The 21,690-nt window shown below is 42.3% G+C and overlaps 1 protein-coding gene across 5 annotated transcripts in view; it reads right to left on the bottom strand.

Moving 5' to 3' along the window:
* mob2a (MOB kinase activator 2a) overlaps nt 1-21,690 on the bottom strand; it is a 55,763-nt gene that overhangs the window by 9,115 nt on the left and 24,958 nt on the right. Inside the window, exon 1 of one of the 5 annotated variants that reach the window (XM_082540011.1) lies at nt 20,552-20,888. The exons of 2 other annotated variants lie outside the window; for them this stretch is intronic. In XM_082540011.1, coding sequence (XP_082396137.1) covers nt 20,552-20,589 — 38 coding nt within the window. In that variant the 5' untranslated portion in view covers nt 20,590-20,888. Of the gene's footprint in view, nt 1-4,696; nt 4,940-17,060; nt 17,132-20,551; nt 20,889-21,690 lie in introns of those variants that run through there. 2 more of the 5 variants (XM_082540012.1, XM_082540009.1) reach the window with 2 other exon arrangements.

The following is a 21,690-nucleotide window of genomic DNA, read 5'->3' as shown; positions in this document are numbered from 1 at the left end:
TAAATGTTTAAGACACCCCCGCCCCCATTTCCTTACATGTTCACTGTCTCCTAATTGATCTGTCAGACAAATGCTTAGCTGTAAACTGTCTTCTGGATGCGTCTGAAAACACTGAAAGACTCACACTTGCATAGTCACACTCGCAGACACACACCAAAGGTTGCAAAGGTGCTAAAGGTTCTTGTTTGTTGGGAAATTATTCGGATGTTTCCGTCAGGCAGTACCTGAGCTCGTTTTGGCATCATTTAGAAAAAACAAAAGTAAAACCACAGAGACACTGGAGATTACACGCTGATGGTTAATTATTAATGACAGGCTACTTTCACCAGTTGCTCCACTCGTGTGTCTTAAGGCATCTTTCTGTCCTTTCCTCCCATCCTTCTCTCCTCACAGCACCATTTGCACTGTACTTTGAATCTACGACGTGGGTACAGTGCAACTGTAAGCTGCAACTATCTAGACTTACTCTTGATTGTCCTGCCCAACCAGCTTTCAATTTACCCCACACTATGAACTGTACCGAGTCAGTTTTAATTGCCAATCTTTTTTTCACATTTAAAGTTCCTTCAAGTGCTTGTTTTTTTCCCCCATATCTCCTTATCGCCATCTGCTTCCTTCCTCTAGCCAAAACAAACAGAAAATACCCCCCTTCCCTCTCATGAGGGCACAGACATATTCATGTGGTCTGTGTGGTTTTGCGCTGTAAGCTACATGTTCTATCACGTGAAAAAGCTTTTCCCGACAAAAGAGCTTCATCTTTGGATACCATAAGCTCTCACAACGTTTCAAAGGTTTTGCTAAGCCTTTCAGAACAACTGGTCAAGTCCTGTGAAATGATCCTTTTAAAAACATTGTTTCACTGAGCCATTTCCTGCCTTTCTTTTTGTAATTTCATAATTTTCCCACACAATTGCCTCCTCCAGTTCTTACGAATATTTGAGGATAAGGGGAGGTGATGGTCTGTAGCCATTAGTTTATTTTAGGATAAAGAAAACTTCCTCTTTGCCAGCACTCCTCCCTTCACACAACTTTCTGATTGGTAATGTTCTCCAAGGCAAGTTTTTGCCATAAAAGGCATCAGATGCCTCTTTCTCCTCGCCAGATCAGGGGCAGATCAGGGCAATCCAGAAGTCAGGAGTGTGGGGGAGAAAAGGAACATGTGCCTGGCACCAGCAGAAGCAGGTCCACGATATGGCCTCATAATCGAGAGATACATTTAAACCTGATTTATATACGAGTGGATGGCGAGAAGCAGGAAGAAACACCTGCTGGTGTTTATCTGCAATGAAAACAAAAAGGAAATAGGGCTGTTATACAGGTTAGGCAAAGTTCAGTGCTGCAGAGCTGTGGAGTAACTGACCCGACAGCTGTTCAACTCCATCCGTTATCCACTCTCACCCTTTCACTTTTCCCAGCAATGCCACCTCCCCCACCATCAAGCCATCTTCTCTCACTACCTTTCCTCTTGTACAAGACCAAAAGTACAGAGCAAATGCACTGTGTGTGTCGCGCGCAGACACACACACACGCACGCACACCCACACACAGCAGTAGCCCCCTTTTCCCACCAAAGAAAAAGTAGAAGAAGCAAGTTCTATCTGGTCTGAAAGACTGTTTGTGTAGACATGTGAGCATCAACCAAGCCAAACATGCATATACATGACGTGCAAATGTTAACTGCTGATTATTTTCTGACTGTGGGCCAAATAAATCCTGAATACGCTTGGTTCTTACAAAAGGCTCATCTAACAGAAAAGGAGGAACCTCTTGGACTTGCTTTTGGCGTACCTACATCTCATTACCAGAATCTGGTTCCAATTAATCGTGCCATCGGATGGGGCTACATTACCGCACCATCTTGGAGAATTAACTACAGTAGTTTCTCTAACACCATAAATTGGCGACTAAACCGCTTCAGGAGTATTCAGAACATGCCGACTTCTTCTTTCCATAGTTAATCATCTCCATATCACCAAATCACTGACATTAATGCTTTAAAATAAAAGAAAAAGAAAAACAAACAAACAACATTTTCAGTTTTTACTGGTTCTTTCTGTGAGCTGAACACAAACAAAGAAAACCTGTTCAACAAAACCCATGTTCCTCTTGAGCCTTTGGCTCCAGGCGAGCAAAATATTACACAACTGTTGCTTGAATTGGCTTTTTGGATAACAGCGGTATCCAGCGAGTGGCATATGGACGCTTTAATGCAATCTGGTCGGGTGACACTGACAATTTTTACCATTTTCTTTAAGACAGCTGCTTTCTATATGAAGAGCTTTGATCTGACTGATAAAAAAAAAAAAAAAAAAGCGATCAAATGCACTGGCACATTAAACAAAATATAAATATAAAGTAAAAAGTAAAACAAAAAAAACAACAACAACCAAAAAAACAAATCAGAAATCAGCACTGGCATACACTGGAGGTCATACAGCAAATAAAGCCTTACTATGTGCCCAGACCTTAAACACACGTCATAGTTTAAGGATCAAGTCATATATTGAAGTGCATCTCTAATTTATTTCTCATTTCTAAGCCCATTATTATACTAGTCAAGTTTAAAAAAGTGTGATAAAACTCTGAATAATACTGAAATTTAATGATAAGGCCAGAACAGAGTGAATGAACTCTGCTATTTTGTTAAATAAGCAGCTTTCTCCAAGTCTGCTGATCTATTTCAGGACTTAAATTAAATAGACCCAATGGCACCCTGCCCTGAAAAACCACAAAGAGGGAAAAAAGCAAGCAGTCTGAGCGCACCAAAGCTCCACCACAGCAGCCATTACAGAGCTTACAAAAGAGACCGACTTAAGGATCGACTAAACCTGAGGTTCATCCTTGTTAAGTCAGTACTGCCTTATTCAGAGTTAAGTATAGTTTTAATATTTTGCCAATTTTAGTTTTTGGACAAGAAAACAAAAACTACAACAGTGCAGCTGTCACCACTTAATCAACAGCTTTACTGGGGGTGAAAGCAGCCTCACAAATGAGTAAATGAGGACTGTAGCCAGGGTGCGGACCTAAACATATGTAAATGTACACACACACACACACACACACACACACACACACACACACTATCTACTAGCCCTGTTCTAGCAACTTCTCCTTGTTATCCTATCAAACATCCCATTTACTGGCTCTCAGTCTACCAAAATATGCAAGGAACCCCTGTGAGCACCACATTCGAGCCTCATCATCATAACAACACAAGGGTTTGGGACTTAACCACCTGTGAGTGTAATCTTGAATTGATTTAACACAATAGGAAGCAACATACTGAAATAAAGCACAATTTCTCGACACCAATCATCACCAACCATCAATCTACTTGTAGAAAAACGAGAACGGGTAAGGCATAAATACCTAAAAGCCATCTTAGTAATCTTTTGTCTAACCTCTACTCATAACAGCGTCTAAGTCAAGGGCATTGAATCAGTGACTGAAGGAGGAAATAGGATTATATAAGGTCGGTGTTAACTCAAACAGGGTAATTTTATTTAGGTTTTACTGAAGATTTCTGAAACCATCCCCCCCCCGCAAATACATTAAGGCTGTAGTTTCTCGGTGATCAGCACATTTCTTGAGCACGGGTGTTGAGTTCGCAAGAAAGACGGAGCAGAAAAACTTGTTCTTGCAAAAGACAACATACTGTACAACAACACTTTCTGATGCTGCTCTTATATCCAGCCTAGAATATGTTAAGCGAACCTACAATAGTGGGGAGTCCCCTCACTATCCCTCTCCACATCTTCACAAAACACCACAGGATGTGAGGCATGTGCCCTTTGGGCTGCTGCTTGAAGAGAAGCACACCTGGCTGAAGACTTGAAAAGTAACAGGAACCTTCATCACAGCATTAACATGACTGTCTGTCCCCTGGAGGAACACAGTCATAATGACTGTGGGCCTCTGACACAAACAGAGTAGACACATTTATTCTCTATAACTGGGGTAGCTCTATCACGTTGTATGACACACAAACAAACTGTTAACCCATATATTGGGGTCAGGCATTCCTCAGGTATTAAGTCTGCGCCTTCATATTATGACCTGTAGATAGCAGTAAAATTCTTTTTTATAAATTAAGAGGCTAATTACACATAACCTTGGCAAATATTTGACCTTTTATTCATTTTTACTTTAAGGGAAAAAGGGGGTAATTATTTTCTGTGACTAACACAATTAAGTATGTTAAAATACTACAGGCGTCTTTAATAATTGATTAGACTGGATGAGAAGATAGTGTCACATTTCTCCTGCTCTTGTTGAGTCTTGCTAAGAGCTGCAGCGAAAGCAATTATTAGTTTTCAGGTGATCCTGATAATTTGCACTGACCCCAGAATCACAGGAGCCCAATACTTGTGTAATTACTGCAGGCAAGAGGCAGCAAGTTTATCTTGATTTAACCACAGATTAGAGACTTTCTAGCTTTAGATACAAAAACAACAAATTAAAAAAAACGAAACAAACCATATTTAACTGTTAGCGCTGCTGTAATCAGAAGGTGGTGAAATATGACGACAAAAACAAACAACAGGCAAAGTCGACGCGGGTTTTTGCGTCTTCGATAAAAGCAGCATTACGACACTAAAACAACCCACTGCTTCGGCTTCATTAAAAGCAACAACGCAGGGGAAACACTCAAGTGAATAGCAGATACAACACTTTTAAGTTAAAATATAAGTTTTACCTTAGTACTTTTCCAACTGCCTGGAGCACCATTTTGCAACTTAGTCCGGTTTTAGAGTTTTTCTGAGGGTGCATGACCTTCTTATCTACAGAAAAGAAGAAAGAGTCTCTGACCATAGCTTAAAACATGAAGAGAGATGTCAGAGTCTCTCCTTAATACTGTTAAGCTGTAGTCTGCCTGTAAAAACACTACGTTGGGACTTATGAGAAGGTGTGACTCACTGTAGGGTAGAGAAAAAAAAAACGTTGTGAGCACACTTTACAGAAAGGCGCTCCTCCTCTATTGCTCTCGTCCAATCGCAGAGGGGAAGAAACGTGCAAAAGGGGTGGGGTGTGGTGACGTCAGTGTCTGCCCATGTGGACGTGGTTCAGCCTTTCCCCAGAATTGCAGTTACAATGTAGCAACAGGTGGTCCGCAGGTAAACGACAAACAATAAAAAGGTGTCGCTAGACTTTATATACCTGCTGATTTACACAAGCATGACCGTTTCTGGGTTTACAACAGTGATACTGCATATGTATGCTTAAAGTTGTTAACTTTCACAAAATAAGTTGGTGCAAATATAACTAAAACCAATATATGCATTTTAAATAATGCTCAAACTCATCTGCCGACATTGAAAATTGTGGATGAAAAGCGTTGCAAGTGTAGGTAAAAAACATTTATTTCTGTGTTAAAATAACCATTAAAACCTTCGTTCACTTTAATTGTCTTGCATGCTGTGCAACATTCCTCCTGTTCATTCTGAACTTCAACTGAGTCAATTTATGATAGGCTGGCAGCAGTCAGGCGAGTTCAGACATGCTGTAAAAGCTGAAGAACCAGTGAGCCAATCAAACAAAGCCTGCTTAAAAGCCAAAAGGAGATCTGTAAAAAACATCTGGAGGTTACTTTGCATTTCTTATTTGATATTTTTTCTTAAAGCACATGTATGATATAAATTCTAATTAAATTATCAGTAGAGAGCTGAAGCGGCAACACTTAAGTATAAAATGTGCTAGTGTAAATGAACACAGACAAGTGGAAGGTGTTCCATTCATGAGAAGATTACAACTAGTGTTACTAAGCTATCATTCCCTCGCTGTTCTTCCCTCTAATTACTGCCTTACAACAGATGAGCCCTCTTATTCTCTCTCTGCACATTTCACCGCCTCACTCCTTTACTGTCTGTTTTTGCTCAGTCTCCTCAGACAAAACTTCATGCGCCCGGCTATAGTATAGATTCATGCATGGACACAAATCTATGGGATTCTGTAGCGCTATGTGCATGCCTTGAGTTGGGGAATGCAGTTGTAAGAGCAAGATGAATGAGACTGTCAGAGTGTGTAAGGAATATGTAGTACTTGTTTATGGGTAACCCTTATATGATCAAAAAAAAAAAAAAAAATAGAAAGAAATTTTAAGAGACAGCGAGTAGGATAGGCTCCTTTCTGCACCCACATCCTGCATACCACATTACGGGTGCACACGGAGTCTGGCTCTGGCCCCGATACCAGCTGTGAGGAGTCTGGGGAAGAGGGGAGAGAGACAGCGAGACAGAGACCAGAACAGGGCACAGACTCTGTTCTTAAGATGCTAATAATAGTATCAGCATGCCTCACCATAAAGACTACAGAAAGCGTTTAAAAAAATAAAAGGGTGGGGGGCATGGGTGTCTGTCTTAGGGTGAGTAAGCAGGAACAAATAAGTGAGCAGCTTAACCAGTCACTGTGTAAGCAAGAGGTAAGAAAGGGATATATAATCAGACGTGGGGGTAGTTTGTGTTGGGGCTGTGGTCGGTATGTTGTATCTAGCTCATTATCAAAAGTCTACAGGTCTCAGGAAGATTAAAAAAAAAAAAAAAAAAAAGTTCTAAATATTGCAAAATGTACAGCAAATTTTCATCAAATTCTTGGTCATTTTCTGCTTGTGTTTACTGTCATTTCGGGAACTTCTTCAAACTGCTAATAGTTTCATTCTCTTCATTCCCTTTTTGCTGTCATTTTAATGATGAAAAATAAAATAAAAGAAATTTTATAATAAGGTATTACAGGACATCATAAACACTAAAATCACATTTTTATGTGGTCTATCACAGTGTGATATTGCTGTTTAAAGTGTTACATGTAATCATGAGAAAACAGTGTGTCGCTATAATGGAAATCCCATGCTTGAGGAACTTTCCACTAATTTGCTTCTAACTATTGGACCCAAGTGGTCACTGAAAATAGAAAACATCATTGGAGCGCTTGGCCTCGACAATCGCTTGTGGGAACAAAACGTTTAGCGAATCGGGGATAAAAGTTAGAGGAGGCAGAGCTTGTTAACCTAAAATAGACCCTTCTTTTACTAAACGGGCGATATGTGATCACGACTGCAGTCTGCAGCGCTGTGTGACCATTTGGATTCTGATGATGCACAAGTCGGACCTCTCTTATGCAACGTCTGACGTGAATGGAAACCAACTGCCACATTCCTTTGTCTCTCACACAGAGGTTTACTCTTCCCTCCCTGCTAGCGTCCTCCCCTTCAAATACGCAGACAAGGCTACCTGCTTTCAACAAAACAGATATTGCTGTAAATTACTAATAACACAGCAAAGCTTTCACAGGAAAGGTTGGATAGAAAAGGCCAAGTCCTGTAATGACCTGCCAGTAATGCAGATACAGGATCAAATTTCTATTCTCTGAACACACATCCATTTGTTTGTGGGTAAGGCATAGTTCTTGAGAAAGTGTAGCAACTTTTTTCCACTATAAAAAGGTTACGGATGTAAAATCCACAGCAACAACAATTTGCAGATTAGTTTAACAAGCAAAACCACAGAAAGACTGACTTTATCAGTACCTGGAAGCTGCTTGAAGGATGTTAAACTAATCAAAAACGACCACCCTGATTAAGAGATACCAAAGGATTGGATTTAATTACAAAACAGGACGCTTGTGGAAAAAAATAAAAGAATAAACAGAGGCAATTTATGGAAACACCGACATCACTGATACTGACAGATGCCTAATGAAGCCCTAATGTGATGTCGGTAAAAAAAAAAAAAACCAAACAACAACATTAAGCATGATAATTATAGTCAGAACTGATCAGACCAACAGATAAGAAAAATAAGCACTGTAAGAAATGTAAGATATTCATTCCCCACAGCATTGACGTTATGAGCAACAATGCATAAGGCATAGATAAAATTCATATTTATGTGTTAAAATCTGCTGAAAGTTTTCGTTATCACTAAAAGGTTTTAAAGTGGAATACAAGATTCTGGATAAAACATGTTTGTGAACAGCGATCTCTGGAGCTGGCTCAACAGGTTGAGTCTGAAAGTCAGTGGACAAATTCCACGTATTTAAAACAAAGAAAACACTGATTCCAGGCCAGAGCTACATGAGTCACGACCATAGCAGATGCGCCTTGGGGCCTGGCAACAGACCAGTCCTGGTCAGGCCACAGTGAATCTCCAGCCAATCATCGCTGGGGTCAAAATGACAAACAGCTCAGGGACCCAACCGTGTTAAAACCCAAAATAAATGAATCGGAAACAGTAGTTCCAAGTTGCTCGATATGACCCGTTGGTGTTGCATTCTGGGCATGTGGGAGTGTGCACTGTGTTTAGGTAAGGTCTTAGGCAGTAACAACAGCACAGACCGAAGGTCTTTAGAGCCTGGGGGGTTTCTATAGGCACGGATAAAGGTCAGCAGGGCCAGGGAGATAACTTTGGACCATGAACCCAGCGACCTGGCCTGCAGTACATAACTGCAGAAGAAAATCTGTTTAATAAAAATATAGCATCTGCTACCATGCCTCCCTATTAATCAAAAATAAGGAAAAAAACCAACATTGGTAATTTTCTCCCTTTTCTTCTGAAAAACTGTGGAGATAAATGGGCACGTATGGTCTGTATGTCTGTGCAAACACCAGCCAAAAAAGGCAGCTTCAATGACTACGATCAGCTAGAAAGTGCTTACACCTACTTGCTACAGACCATTTTGGGCTTATAAAGAGTGCAACAAGCAGCTGTGCTTTTAACACCATCTCAACTTGCTACTCATATGAAGCACATGGCATTAAACATTTACAATAATTCAGCAAGCCCCTTACAGAGACTAACTAGTCTTTGCTCACCACTTTCTCCCTTCGACCTTTATGCCTGTGAATCTTTGCACATATGCTCTCGTGTCCTTTGCGTCATCTCTTCTTTGCTCTACATTCCTGTAGGGGAAGGGCTACAAGCAAAGACATGTCATTGCTTTCTGCAAACAGCTTTGTTAAACAAAGAGAAGAGTTACTTTAAGACTGAACTGAAGGAGATCAAGAGCATTCGATTCTGGCTCACAGTTCAGTTGGACATTCTTGTTTGGGAGGTATATGTGAGCACTTCATGCACAAACATAATAGAGTTCCAACTTCATGCTCTATTTTAAAACAGCAATGGCATCAAAGAACTTGACCTGTCTGATCAATTGCTGCTGCATCTGTAAGCGAGTTACAAGTCAGCTTAGTCTGGAGTTCAGACATTTTGCTGCAAACCTTTGGCACAGAGTTGATTTCAATATGAAAGCAGAGAGAGTGTAATAGACAGGAGGACGGGTTTTTTCTTGTTTAAAGCTAAAGGAAGACAGGACTTCAGCAAGAAGCAGACATGAGATGAGAAATTCCAGATTCGTATCCAAATCCTTATAAATCACCGACATGGATGCTACGTGGATTATGTCAGTGAGAAATGACTGAGAATGAAACAGAGAGAAATGGATGAAATGGGGGGGTGAGGGTGGGGGAGACTAGGAAATGGGAATGAGCAAGGAGTTAAGATTAGTGAGAGTGATAAAGTGAGAGGTTTGAGCTGCAGAGAATGACGCAAGGGGAAAAACAGAAGAGAAAAAGTGTTAATAACAGTTAAAAGCAAGAAGAAGAAGCAAAGAGTGAAAGAGTTTAGATCATGTGGGAGGTTGTCACAGCATGCCCTGGCTGCCCGCTGCACTCCTCCTCCCTGCATTCCTTAGGAGGGGAGAGTCTCTATCTATCCTGCACTTCACCATTTGGACCAGCCAAACGCCTGTCTGTCAAGTGTAACAGCGCACAAAGAGCCCCCCAAAACACAGACACAAAAACACAACCTCCAAGGCTTAAAATGACATGGCATGTTCAATTTTTATTTAAATTTAACAGTCTAGAGGAAGGAGAGACAGATGACCTGCAATAATCTATAAAATGGTGCTTATAAGAGATTCTCCTTCATCAAGAAGAACCAAGAGAATGTGGCTAAGTTTTGGAACACTTAGATATAAACTTAAACATTGTAAAAATGTAGGTATGTGCAAATGTAACAAGTTTGCACTGCTGGAGACACAAAAGCTTTCCTTCACATGTTCCCAGAACCCCGTATAGACTTGAAAAAAGACCAGGAAAAATCTCTTTTCCTGCGATTGTGCAAATTCCTGGATGCACACAGACTTATCTTAATGATTCCCCAACTGCAGATAAAATTCAGAACATTTTTGAACCAAAGCAAAACATTAGCAGCAGGTTACAGTTTAAATAAAACAAAACAAACAAACAACAAACAAGCAGTGCACAGGCTGAGAGAAGAGGACCACACAGGTATGACTTGGGTGTGAGATCAACATTGCCATCTACTGGCAATGAACAGCTGCATCAAACCAGGAAACAGACAACGCAAAGAAATACATTTTTTCCTTTTTTCATCTAAGAAGAAGAAGAAGCTGAGAGGCATCTTCCCACCACTGGAAAAAGACCTCTCAAGGCAGACATTGTTTGAAACTTACACAACCTCACAGCTAGACACAGTTTTCCACTCCACTTTTCCATCCCTGGGTGTGGATGCTTAGATGTGTGTGTTAAGTTTCTGTGTGCTTTTTTTTGCCACCTGAAACCGAACCATAGCTGTGCTGACGTTACAGATGCCAGCATCCTTTGAAGACTATAAAATTTAATGAGTTAGTTTCCACTACTGCTGGTGTCGGTTGAGTAAGATGAACATAAAAGAAAATATAGTGTGAAAAGGACACGGGGAATAATATTTTAACAACTTTTCAGTAAAGCTGGGCAGGATGAGGCAAGAAAAGGGGAACTTGTAACATAAAGAAGAGCTGTGGTCAGACTTGAGCTGCTGTTTGCGTCGGAGCACAAGTAGTAGTCTCTCTGTGTGTGTGTGTGTGTGTGTGTGTGTGTGTGTGTGTGTGTGTGTGTGTGTGTGTGTGTGTGTGTGTTAGGGAGGCCAGCAGAGAATAAGGTGGAAGGGGGAAGGATGGAGAAGAAAGAGCATCATGGAAAGAGGAGGTTGCGGGAAATAAGATGGAGGTGACGCCCATGTTTGCACAGGATGTATGTGTGAAGGGTGGAGTATGATTGGGTAGACCACGGGGCTTTGGGGTGAACAGAGCTCTCTTTTCAGGGTTCCAAGAGAAAAAAAAATAACAACAAAAAAACAACAAAATGAGATGAAACTGCTAGAATGGACCTTAAAAAAAAGAAACAAAGTAGAAACAGGCTTTGGCAAAACAAAATGAAAAGAAATATCGCAAAGCAGTGAAGAAACTGTTGGTGACTCTTAAAAGTAAAAATGATGCACGGGGTAAAGAGCAGAGTGTGGGGTTTCTGCACAGTTTGGGTAGCCTTCTGCTTTTTGCTGCAGGGCTGTGCATGTCTGCTCTGATCCAGCTCATTAACTCCTAAGTAAGGGTATTTAGACACACATTTCCTATTGAGGGGAATGTGGACGCAAGTATCCTATAGCGCTTCCAGGAACAGACTCGCACCACCACATACTGACTGAAAGCACAGAATGTTCCCTTAAAATGGACATTTAAGCTCAAGTAATTGGGTTTCGGAGTGAAAACTAGATCACGACGAGGAATGAGTGACTTACTGATGCAGAGCAGCCCGTTTGCTTCAGTGTCTGGGTTGACATATTTTATATCATCAATTTTTGAAGTGATGAAACGTGGGAAAGGTAAATGTGACAAACGCTCGAAACCTGAACTACATAAAAGACAGGTATGGCACAGTGCCATACCTAAGAGAAATTTCAAACGACACTAACAACAATGCCTTAAAAACCAGCTGATGAGATCTGTATTGCTGTTAAAAATCCAATGCCATATCGCATTAGTCTGCCTGTTAATGCACACGTACACAGACAGACATCTCTTTCTAGGTATACTGTATATCACTGCATCCTCCCCAACCTGTGAGAGAAACACAGACACAAACAGAGACGAGAGATGAAGGGTTTCCCCCCCAAACCCTTCCTATTTCCCAGAGGAAAGATCTCAATTTCCTCCGTCAGACTGTCTGGTACGTTGCCGTTTCATTTGCTTTTTTCTCCAGCCTGGCCAATGTCCTTCTGCTCTTTAACCCGGGGGCCGTGGAGATAGCAGGCCTGCTCTAAACTTGGTAAACTGTAGCCACCAATAAATAGTGAACAAGTCATACTTATCTGTGCTTTGCCCCCTGCCCACTGGGCTCTCACACTGGTCCATTTTCTTGACAATTTATATGTATATATGCATTTAAACATTTGTTATTATAATGTAAAGTTTCTATAGACAATAGTGGGGTTTTCAGGGGTAAAATACTACTTCAAGTGAACCCATGAATGTTACATAAACTCAAAAAGTTCTTGTAAGTTGTTTTTTTGGGCTGCCTCTCAGTTTGTGATCCACTGTCTGAAATGAACCATTTAACCCATCTGTAAGGCAGGTTTGCAGGTAGTGCGACTGCCGAGTGTCTGAGGCGTCCATTTGAAAGGATCGCTCCTCTTTCTTTGTTTTCAACATTCAGCTCAGTAAGTAACATGAGCACTTTGAGAAATGCTCTTCCAACACTTGTCTCCACAGACTGTTACACATCCATTAGCTAGAGTGCGTGTTGTACAATAGTTGACATGTCGTAGTCACAACAAGCCCCCGAGAGCCGGGCTGGCTTTAAATCAGCCAACTCACATCTGCTGCTCTGATTATCAAAACAGTTGCTGGGTCAAATGAGGAGGCCAAGGGTAATAATTCATATCCCTAATAACTCAGGGATATGGGTACAACATCAAAAACAAAGGATAAACAGACTCTTAAGCAGAGAGGAAGTTTATTAATCTAACCAAAAAGCTCTGAGAGGACAAGCACAAAAAGAAAGAAAGAAGAAAACGAGACAACATCCACCTCCTTGATGACTAGACGAGATCTCTTCACCATCTGATAGCAGAGGAAACTCTGGTCCATTGTGTAAGCCCGATTAATTGTGGGAGTGATGAAGCTGCAGGAAGCAGTCACACCCAGGAGCTCACAAAAAGGTGAAAAGAAGCATGTGACTCAAAGAAGCCAACAAATTTACAAAGCAAAAACGAGGCGGCTGGAAAATATGAGCAATTTTAAACCTTTGATGTGCGCATTTTAACATCTAATCGGCTTAGAGGTGTACAGACAGCGTTGTAACATGTGACTGTGTTTGTGCAACAGCTCTGCTGCCCAGAGAGGAAGTCTGATCTCTCCAAGGAAGATACTTGGAAAGAAGGCAGGGAGGTTTTAACCACCAGCAACGCCTTTTACGGACACCCAATCATAACAACAACAGCTCTGAGACTAAACTGCAGAAGCTCGGAAAGACTCGGACCGAGCTGCACTTTGTTTAGAATGTAACCGCGTCCAACCCAAAGACCTTTGTTACGATGATTCGCAGTGACAGAAGATCACGCAGCCATGTCTGTAAATGCCCATCCCTGGTGGCTAATCAAGAGGAAAAAGACAGTGCGCACATGTTAGTGTGATGGTAGCGAGGAGGCAGCCTTGGTAAAGGAGAGGACAGGAGGATTTAGGAGGGGAAAGAAAGGCAGCAAATGTTACAGAAATACAAAGCTACTCATGTTTTGCTATTTGAGGGCAATTCACAGACGACTTCAGATATAGCAAAAAACCTCCGTGACATGTCCTGTGTTTGCAGAGTAATACATGTACACAATCTTACTGAGCTACACAAACACTGACGCACTGAAAGCAAGTGTACATAAAGATTGATCTCCCCTTTTTCCATTCAGCATCCTCGTGGCACGTCAATGAAAAAGAGAAGGATGTGGGCATAGGCAGCTGCTGCCAGTATAAGAACAAGGAAAGAAAAGAGATTGAAGGAAAGAAGACACAGGACAGGTCAAATCAATAGATGCTAATGGAGCCGTTTCACTGATGAGCAGTAATATTTGGGTTTTCCTCCGCAGAATACAAGTGAAAGGATGAGCTGTGGTGAGACGCATTTGAGACTAATTTCACCTTTTCGGTGAGATGAGATCAGCAGATGACTACAGAGCCACGTAAGAAAGTGTGTCTGTTCGTCTCCGTGCCAGGGGACTCAGGTGTAAACAAGCCTCTGATTGGCTGTAAACAGGGGAGGATCCATCTACCACCTGGGAAGATGAGCTTATGCAGTGACATCATCTCTCACCGTGGGGGATGGGCTGGTTGCCAGTGAAGTAAGCACATCTGTCTGCAACACAAAAGACTTCACAAAAGACTGTGTGTGCGTCTTGGTGGCATTGTGCTCATCACAAGCAGAAGAGCTTTATGGCTACAAAAAGGGCATCTGAGGTGAGTGCTTGTTTGGCACACAACCTTTAAATGAATGCTGCCTCAGAACAAACTGGAGTCAGCACTCTGCAGCACCACTGCTTTCTCGGGAGCCACAGTTTCCACCCTCTGATTGTCCAATAATCAATCTCTGTGGACGACTCCTACGTCTGAGCGTAGGAGTCGTCCTACGATGCTTTGATTTTAAGGTGTGAAATTAAAATCTTAATAAAGCTTATTTTTCCTCGTCTTCTCTCTTTGGTAACAGCGACATGTCAGATAGCAGTTAATTGAAACAAATGAGGAGACTCAGCCTCCAGAGGCACTGCAGCATAGAGCCAATTACGCAGCCATGCATGTGACTGCATTTTATTTTTTATTTTTAATAGTACAAACAAGGATGTCTTACCTACTGACCACCAAATTCAGTGTTCAATTAGACAGAACCAGACCACCCCTCCCTTTTCACAACTGCATGGGACAAGCTTGACAAACAGGAAATGAGACGCCCAGGCACTTCCCCTCTCCACTCAAATGGGTCTGTTGTTGCCAGAGGCTAAACACACAAGACGTGGGCTGCTTCTGCAACAACCCGCCACCTTTACAGCCTGTACAAAGCCTCCAGACACGTTGTTTTGGTAGTGAAATTTGTCTCGCCCCTTTCCTGCCACCTGACCAACCGAGAAACTGAGCCAACACAATGAAGCCATTATCCACTTGCCAATTGAGCCACCATGCAGCTGTAACACGTTTTCCGATGCCTACAGGGCACCTGCTGCCACACACACAAACACTCTTGGGTAACATTTGTCTAAACTGCACTGATAGGTAACGTGGAGAGTACCGTCTTCACCTTGTTATTGTTTCGCTGCCACAAACTGGAAAAGGATACTTCAGAAACAAAAAACCTGCGAAGTGGTCGAATGGTTTTTGATTTAAGCATGTGTGCTGCTGACTGAGAGAATCTAAATGCGGAGGTGAGGTTAGTGCAAGGCCATCTCTTTGTACTCCTCCTGAGCCAGCAGAACAGGGCTGCTTCTGAAACACACACACAGACTGTGTTATGCAACCAGCCTCTTGTGTGAGGCTCTGCCCTCTGCAGTGACTAGAGGGCAGGTGAACGTAGAGGACAGTCAGTTAAGGCAAGATGGACAGAGCTTGCTTAACATGTGAACTGACTAACGGCAGATTTAGACTTTTGTGGTGAATGTACAGCGTAACCTAGGTAACTGGCTGACATCACCCCAATCTTGTTGTGTTCAGTTTATTTGTTCCAGGAACAAATATGTTTGTCCCTTAAATTTTTTTTTTTTTACTTCTTAGCACATTTTGCATTTTCTTTCCAAGAATTTACTGACATTTATGCATGCTTATACTGAAATGATGACCGTTATTCTCTCATCAACGGTGCTGAACGGGCCAACCGCAAAAAATGGATTCTGCGTCAATACGATGTGTAGTTATGTTTATATGGAGGACGTCAGGTTACACCGTCAGGAAATTAAGCCCAGAAGAACTCATTAAAAAGCAGATGTCCTTGTTTAGATACCCCTTTATGCCTCATTTCTTCAAATATCTCTTTCCACATTAAGATGCTGGGTGATAAGACGTCTCCTACTGGGCATGTGCAGAGGAAAGCCTCAAACTAGTGAGAAACAAACAGAAAAAAAACAATATGCTTTTTCCAGTTGTGCAGTGGCTGTTTGTCATTTAAATTGATTTTTACTTGTTCCCATTAACAGTATTCATATTTTTTATTTGACTCATCAGGACTAGAAGCTACAGGAGGCACTGGAATTTTTTGGGGGGGATTTTTGACCTGTTTGGATTATTTCCTCTCTTCTGGGCACCTTAGACATGGATGATATTGTACCACAATCCCTTACTGTGTTTCTAATGCACTGATTATTCCCAGGAGATCGCAACAACTTCAGTGACACAGACAAAGGGACTGTCTGGCACTGAGTCATGGTTTCATCACTGAAGAACCAGTTTGGAGAGAAGATCAAACTGGTAAAGCCATGCTTTTGATGAAGCTGTTTTTCCTCCTCCTCCTTCAGCTGAGTTCAATAAACAATCTGACAGTTATTCAACACGCCTTCATTTTCATCACACATTACAAAACCAACCAAGTAGAGCAGGACGATGTGACCAAAAATATTTATCACGATATACATTTGAAAATTTGCGATAACAATATAACTGACGATATAATTGACACTAGACAAAATACTTTACAACTCCTCAACTTTATTAGTGCAAAAAACCCATCAATGTATTTTCACTTAAACAAGCAAATTCCTCGCTGACAGTTTAACCAAAAGGCGTTTCCAGTGGAAAGTGGCCGACATATCCTCAGCATAACTATGTATAATATCCACAAAACTTAAAAAGAGGTTATACACACACAATACTGTAATATTATGTTGAAGCACAGTACGTATCACTCCGCGAGGCTGCCTACGATAGCCGTAACGCTCCGACAATCCATCAAGCGGCGCGGCTTCGTAGCTTAGCAAAGTCGCACTGAAACATTTGACAGATTTTCGAGCGCCGTGTACATAAAATCATTTCGAGGTCAGTAAACACAACCAGAATTCATACATAAGGCACACGGGATTATAAGAGGCACTGTCGATTTTCAGAAAAATCAAAGGATGGATTTTAAGTGCGCCGCATTTTCCAAAAAACACGGTAATAACGACGGCCCGCTAGCATGCTCTACCATAAATAGTGCTTTGTTGTTTATCTGACGCACGAAAGCTAAACCAGTTCCACACCACTGAAGTTGCAGCATTTTTACAAACCAGTTCTGGTTCGTCCGTTTCATTCAACGATCCGCTTTCGCTCTTCTCATTCTGCGTCGCCGCCATGTGCGTATGTAAACAAAGGCATGTGCGTTTTACCCATATTCTATCGCGATATTTCATTTTCCTATCGTTGCCCAAAACTACACCGGTATTACCGTGAATGGTATGATATAGCCCAGCCCTACAACCAGCAGTGTTCTGAGGCCAGATAAAGATCGATTTACAAATTCACCAGGTTTAACGAGGGCACGGTCTGACTGCAGGCATTTGCCTTTTTGCAGCCAGTCAGGGAGTGTCTAATATATGTGAGAATTAAGATTTGCAAAATCCTGCTGGTTGACTTTCAACTCTATGGCTCATTTATTTGGGTGGAGTAGTTTATGACAAACACTAGTCGGGTTACAAGGACAACAGATTTTTAAAAAAAAAGAAGAAACGACTACATATTACAGCCCTTATCTAAAATGTAAAGGCTGATCTTACAGTTTGATTTGATGTGTAAGCCTTTTTCTCAAGTTGGAATGATAAATGCTGCCTATTGTACAACACAAAGCCACAGGAAATAATTCCATTCACTTTTTCCAGGAATTGAATAGATAATGGTTATATGGCATGCCTAGGCATTAGTCGTTTCAACAAACTTTCCTGAAAAATTTGAGCATTTCCAATCAATCTGAGCGACCGTGAGCCACAGAATAAGGGAGCCCGCTGGGCTGAGGGGAAGGATCGCGGGGCTTGTTGGTGGAGAATGGTGTTCTTGTTGAGCTCAGCTCTGTGACAGCAGCCCGGTCTGCCAAAGACAGCCTAATGAGAGACACATGGCATCCAGTATGGTCTGCTCTGCTAGTACGACACACAGCTATTGTTCTACACCGCACATTATAAAACTAACCAAGTGACCCACTGCAAGCAAACATACACAAGCTTTGTCATGTGATGGAGCCTTACAGTCTGACTGCAGCCGCTTTCCAGCGACGTGTCAGCAACATGTCTTACGGGTAGAGAAACGCTGAACCACAAAATGCTGCCAAAACTGAAATTTTCTCTTTGTTTCATGCTGTAATTGTGTAGAGAGGTCTGACGACCACAACTCTGACATTCAAAAACTGAATGAAACCCTGACCTTGGATTCAACTCCAACAGCAGTAGTTGCCTCAGGAGTGTTGCGTTGGAAGAGACCCTGGAAAAATCAATTCTTGTGAGTTTGTGGGTGCAAAGAGTATGTGAGAGCACGAGAATGGTTTCTACACGTTACAATACATAAAGATCTTAGTGAGGGGTTCCTTAGATAACCGCCAACGAGACTGAAACCATTTTAATTCAGCTATTTAATCGAAACTCATCAGGACAGTCACGCTCAGCAAGAATAAGAAGTATTTTCTGCTCCCTTGGTTAGACGAGACAATCTACCAACAGAAAGAAAGAAATGAAGCACGCAAGATTAAAACAGTGGCACGAACATGTAGACGTGGCCGTGTTAGCTTCCTGTCTTTAATGTATCGGTAATAAAAGGGTTAAATTTCAATTAAAACAAAAACACTAGGATATAGTACACTACATATATGTGATCGAACAATATGCTTCTAATAATACGTTTGCAGTTAATTTTCAGATATTTCATCATTCAAATTAAAGTATTATATTATATTGGCTAAATGTATCAGCACTCTCACAGCAAAGTGACTGCAGTCCCTGCTTTATCGGTTAAGTTATTTGGATAACATTTCCAGAGGTAATACGGTTTATGTCCATGTAGAATTCTATACCCCTGAATTCTGCCCCCTGCTGGCCATTAGAATGATGCCACTTGCATATTTTAGACTTGAAAGCAATTTTTATCTTTCCTATACACGTTTCCTCCCCCGATTTTGCCTATGTATAAAAATCAAAGCTACTGACTGGACAGAAACATAATACAACGGCCAAGTAATTAAAGCCAAGTCAGTTTTATTTTACTTGCGTCATACGACGACAGACGTTTCAGATGGCTTTGTTCTAAATGACATGATCGACATTGGAGTTGACAGTGATTGTTGGAGTGCTGGCAGGCGTTTTCTACTTCACACAATGCTACCGTTGAAAGCTTAAACACCGGAGCCCAGCGGACCCAGGGCTGCCTCGAGTCGAGGTCAACGAGGACCCGTTCAGATGGGTGTGCCTCCTAAAACACACATTAATCAAGAAATATAACATCACTGCCAAGACATCTGATTGGCTGATGAAGTCGCAAAGGAAGAGAAGAGCTAAAAATAGACCTGAGAGCCCATTTTGGCTTAATGAGCCCAAGAGACATCAGGATCAGGTCCCACCCCTGCCTTCACCATGATGGGGGGAGAATAGTTAAATAGTTCTGGCATAAGCCCTGCCTTTACCAGGCTTCTGTGTGCATTTCACCAACAGCATTTAACACATGCAGAGCTTTAGATTTACATTACGCACACACAGAAACGACAGGCTGTTATTCATGCTAAAAGTAGCGATGAAGTGTAAACAAAGTTCTGAATCCCACTGAGGCCTAATCGAATCCAGCTGTGGTGGATGTGTTAAAGCTACAATTTTACCCTCACCATCAAAATGGTCCTTTAAGACTAGAAAGCTATATTTAGACTTTATACAGCAGTTGGGGCACGCTTCGAGTGGCTAGCCCTAAAACCACAAGAGAGAAGAACCAGAATCTTTCTGCTCCAACTGCCCAAGAGCCTATATCATCTTAGCCTCTCTTTCAAGCACAATAACCAGCTACGTGCATGCCAGTAAGCCAGTCAGATTTTAAAACTAAAGCTCTGCATAGCCGTGCTAGGTCTATCTGCGGGAGGGGGGGGGGGGGGGGGGGGGGGAACAAAAAAACAAACTGGGAACATTTACTTTTTTCTTTTAAAGAGCAAAGTCTGTTAAGTCCAGTGTTCTGCAAACACCAGGGGAAACAGAAGACGAGGAAAAACGTTCCCCTGTCCCTTTATGCTGGAACACTGTGTCCAAAAAAAACAAACAGTGTTGCACAGCCAAAGGGGCACACAACAGGATGAGAGGAGAAGCTGGGCAAGCATGACTGACGAGCTACCTTTTGGCTGTATTCCATTTTATTTCAACCAGTTCTAACCTACCCTCCAAACAAAACCCATAACCTCCAAAGTCTAGCACTCCGCTTCTCTGTTCAGCTATAGGAGCCTGGCTATGAGCCATCGACATCCCCTTGTCTGCAACTCCGTGCCTCCCCCCCTCCTCTTGCCCTCCCCACAATTCAAGATACAGTGTGTGTCTGACTACAGCAGAATATCTGCCTGTTACAGCAGCAGTGTCCTCAAAAGTCTCCCCCAAACCGCAGCACAATAACAGAGAGCGAGTGGGCAGGAGAGGAAACGGGAGGAGGGATCAGATGGAGAAGTTGAAGTTTAACTTAAAGACTGCTAGAAATTATACTCTCAACAGCAAGAAACAACAACAACAAAAGGGGAATGAAAGGTCAAGAGTCGACACGTAAAATATACCTATAGAAGAAGCAGTCACAGCACACCAGCACCCCCATCCAGCAGTCGATCAAGCAGAGCCAAGGTGACGATGCTCCAAACCACAGCACCCTATATACCGTTTCACCTCCCCGTTTTTGCTCCCGTTTGAAACTCTGCTACAGGTGCACCAGGAAAACTGCTCCCAGCTCCAACGTAGCACTGAGTGTAATCATATGTCTGCTGCAAAGACCTTCGACTTCAACGCAGGTCACGCACGAAGCTGGCCGGACGGGCAGAGAAAAACACCTCAAAACAAACAACCATTCACAAAACTAGACGCACTTCTCTGAGCAGGTTTCTCTTTCTCGCTCCTTTCCAACTACTGCAACTGCCTGCTTCACTTTCACACTCTTGCGCTCGCTCTCTCTCCCTCTCTCCCTCCCTCCCACTTGCTGGCTCACACTTGAAAGGCGGGAAGATTAGCTTGGCAAACAGAGTCCCATAAACAAACTGCTGACTGCTGGGCAGTACATGGTGGACTGCAGGGTAGAGCGAAAAGGAGGGACATTGGGGGGCAGGGGAGCGGGGGGTGAAAATCCCTGGGAGGCAGTAATCTTGACATCTGTATACATCCTAAACAAGGGCTAAACATCCCATCTCCACCCATCGCAGACCAAACACACAATGTTTACTAAATCGAAGTCTGAGTCAAATCCTGTCCAACCTCTGCAGAAAGTCGAGGAGTTCAGGAAGCTGACAGACTCGCAGTTTTGCACCGTCATCGTAACTGCAGAAAGGTGATTGCCAGCTCTTGCATTAATATCGAGAAAGGACTGAACACGGGAATGAACACGCAGCACAAGGTTATACAGCGTTTTGAGCACATATAAGTGCCTGTGACTGTTCATTCATATAAATGATGCATAGGTACGGTAAGGGAGGGGATAGCGCAGAGACAAGCCTCCAGGAAGTGAGCCAATCACTGCAGAGTACTCTAGTTATGATGCGGGCAAATAAGGAGAAGGACACAAATAAAAACATTCAGCTTCTTTTGCTCCCCATCATTCACTTCCTCGCTGCTCAAAACACACATAAGCACTTTAAGGGACTGCAGAGAACAGATCAATGTCTGCTGCTTAAATCGAAGGCTTCAGACACTGCCGGACACACCAGACAAA

Source organism: Aulonocara stuartgranti (assembly GCF_965226115.1).
Source record: "Aulonocara stuartgranti genome assembly, chromosome: 7".
Taxonomy (NCBI): Eukaryota; Metazoa; Chordata; class Actinopteri; order Cichliformes; family Cichlidae; genus Aulonocara; species Aulonocara stuartgranti.
The sequence above is the reverse complement of the archived record's forward strand: the minus strand, read 5'-3'. Positions and strand labels throughout refer to the sequence as shown.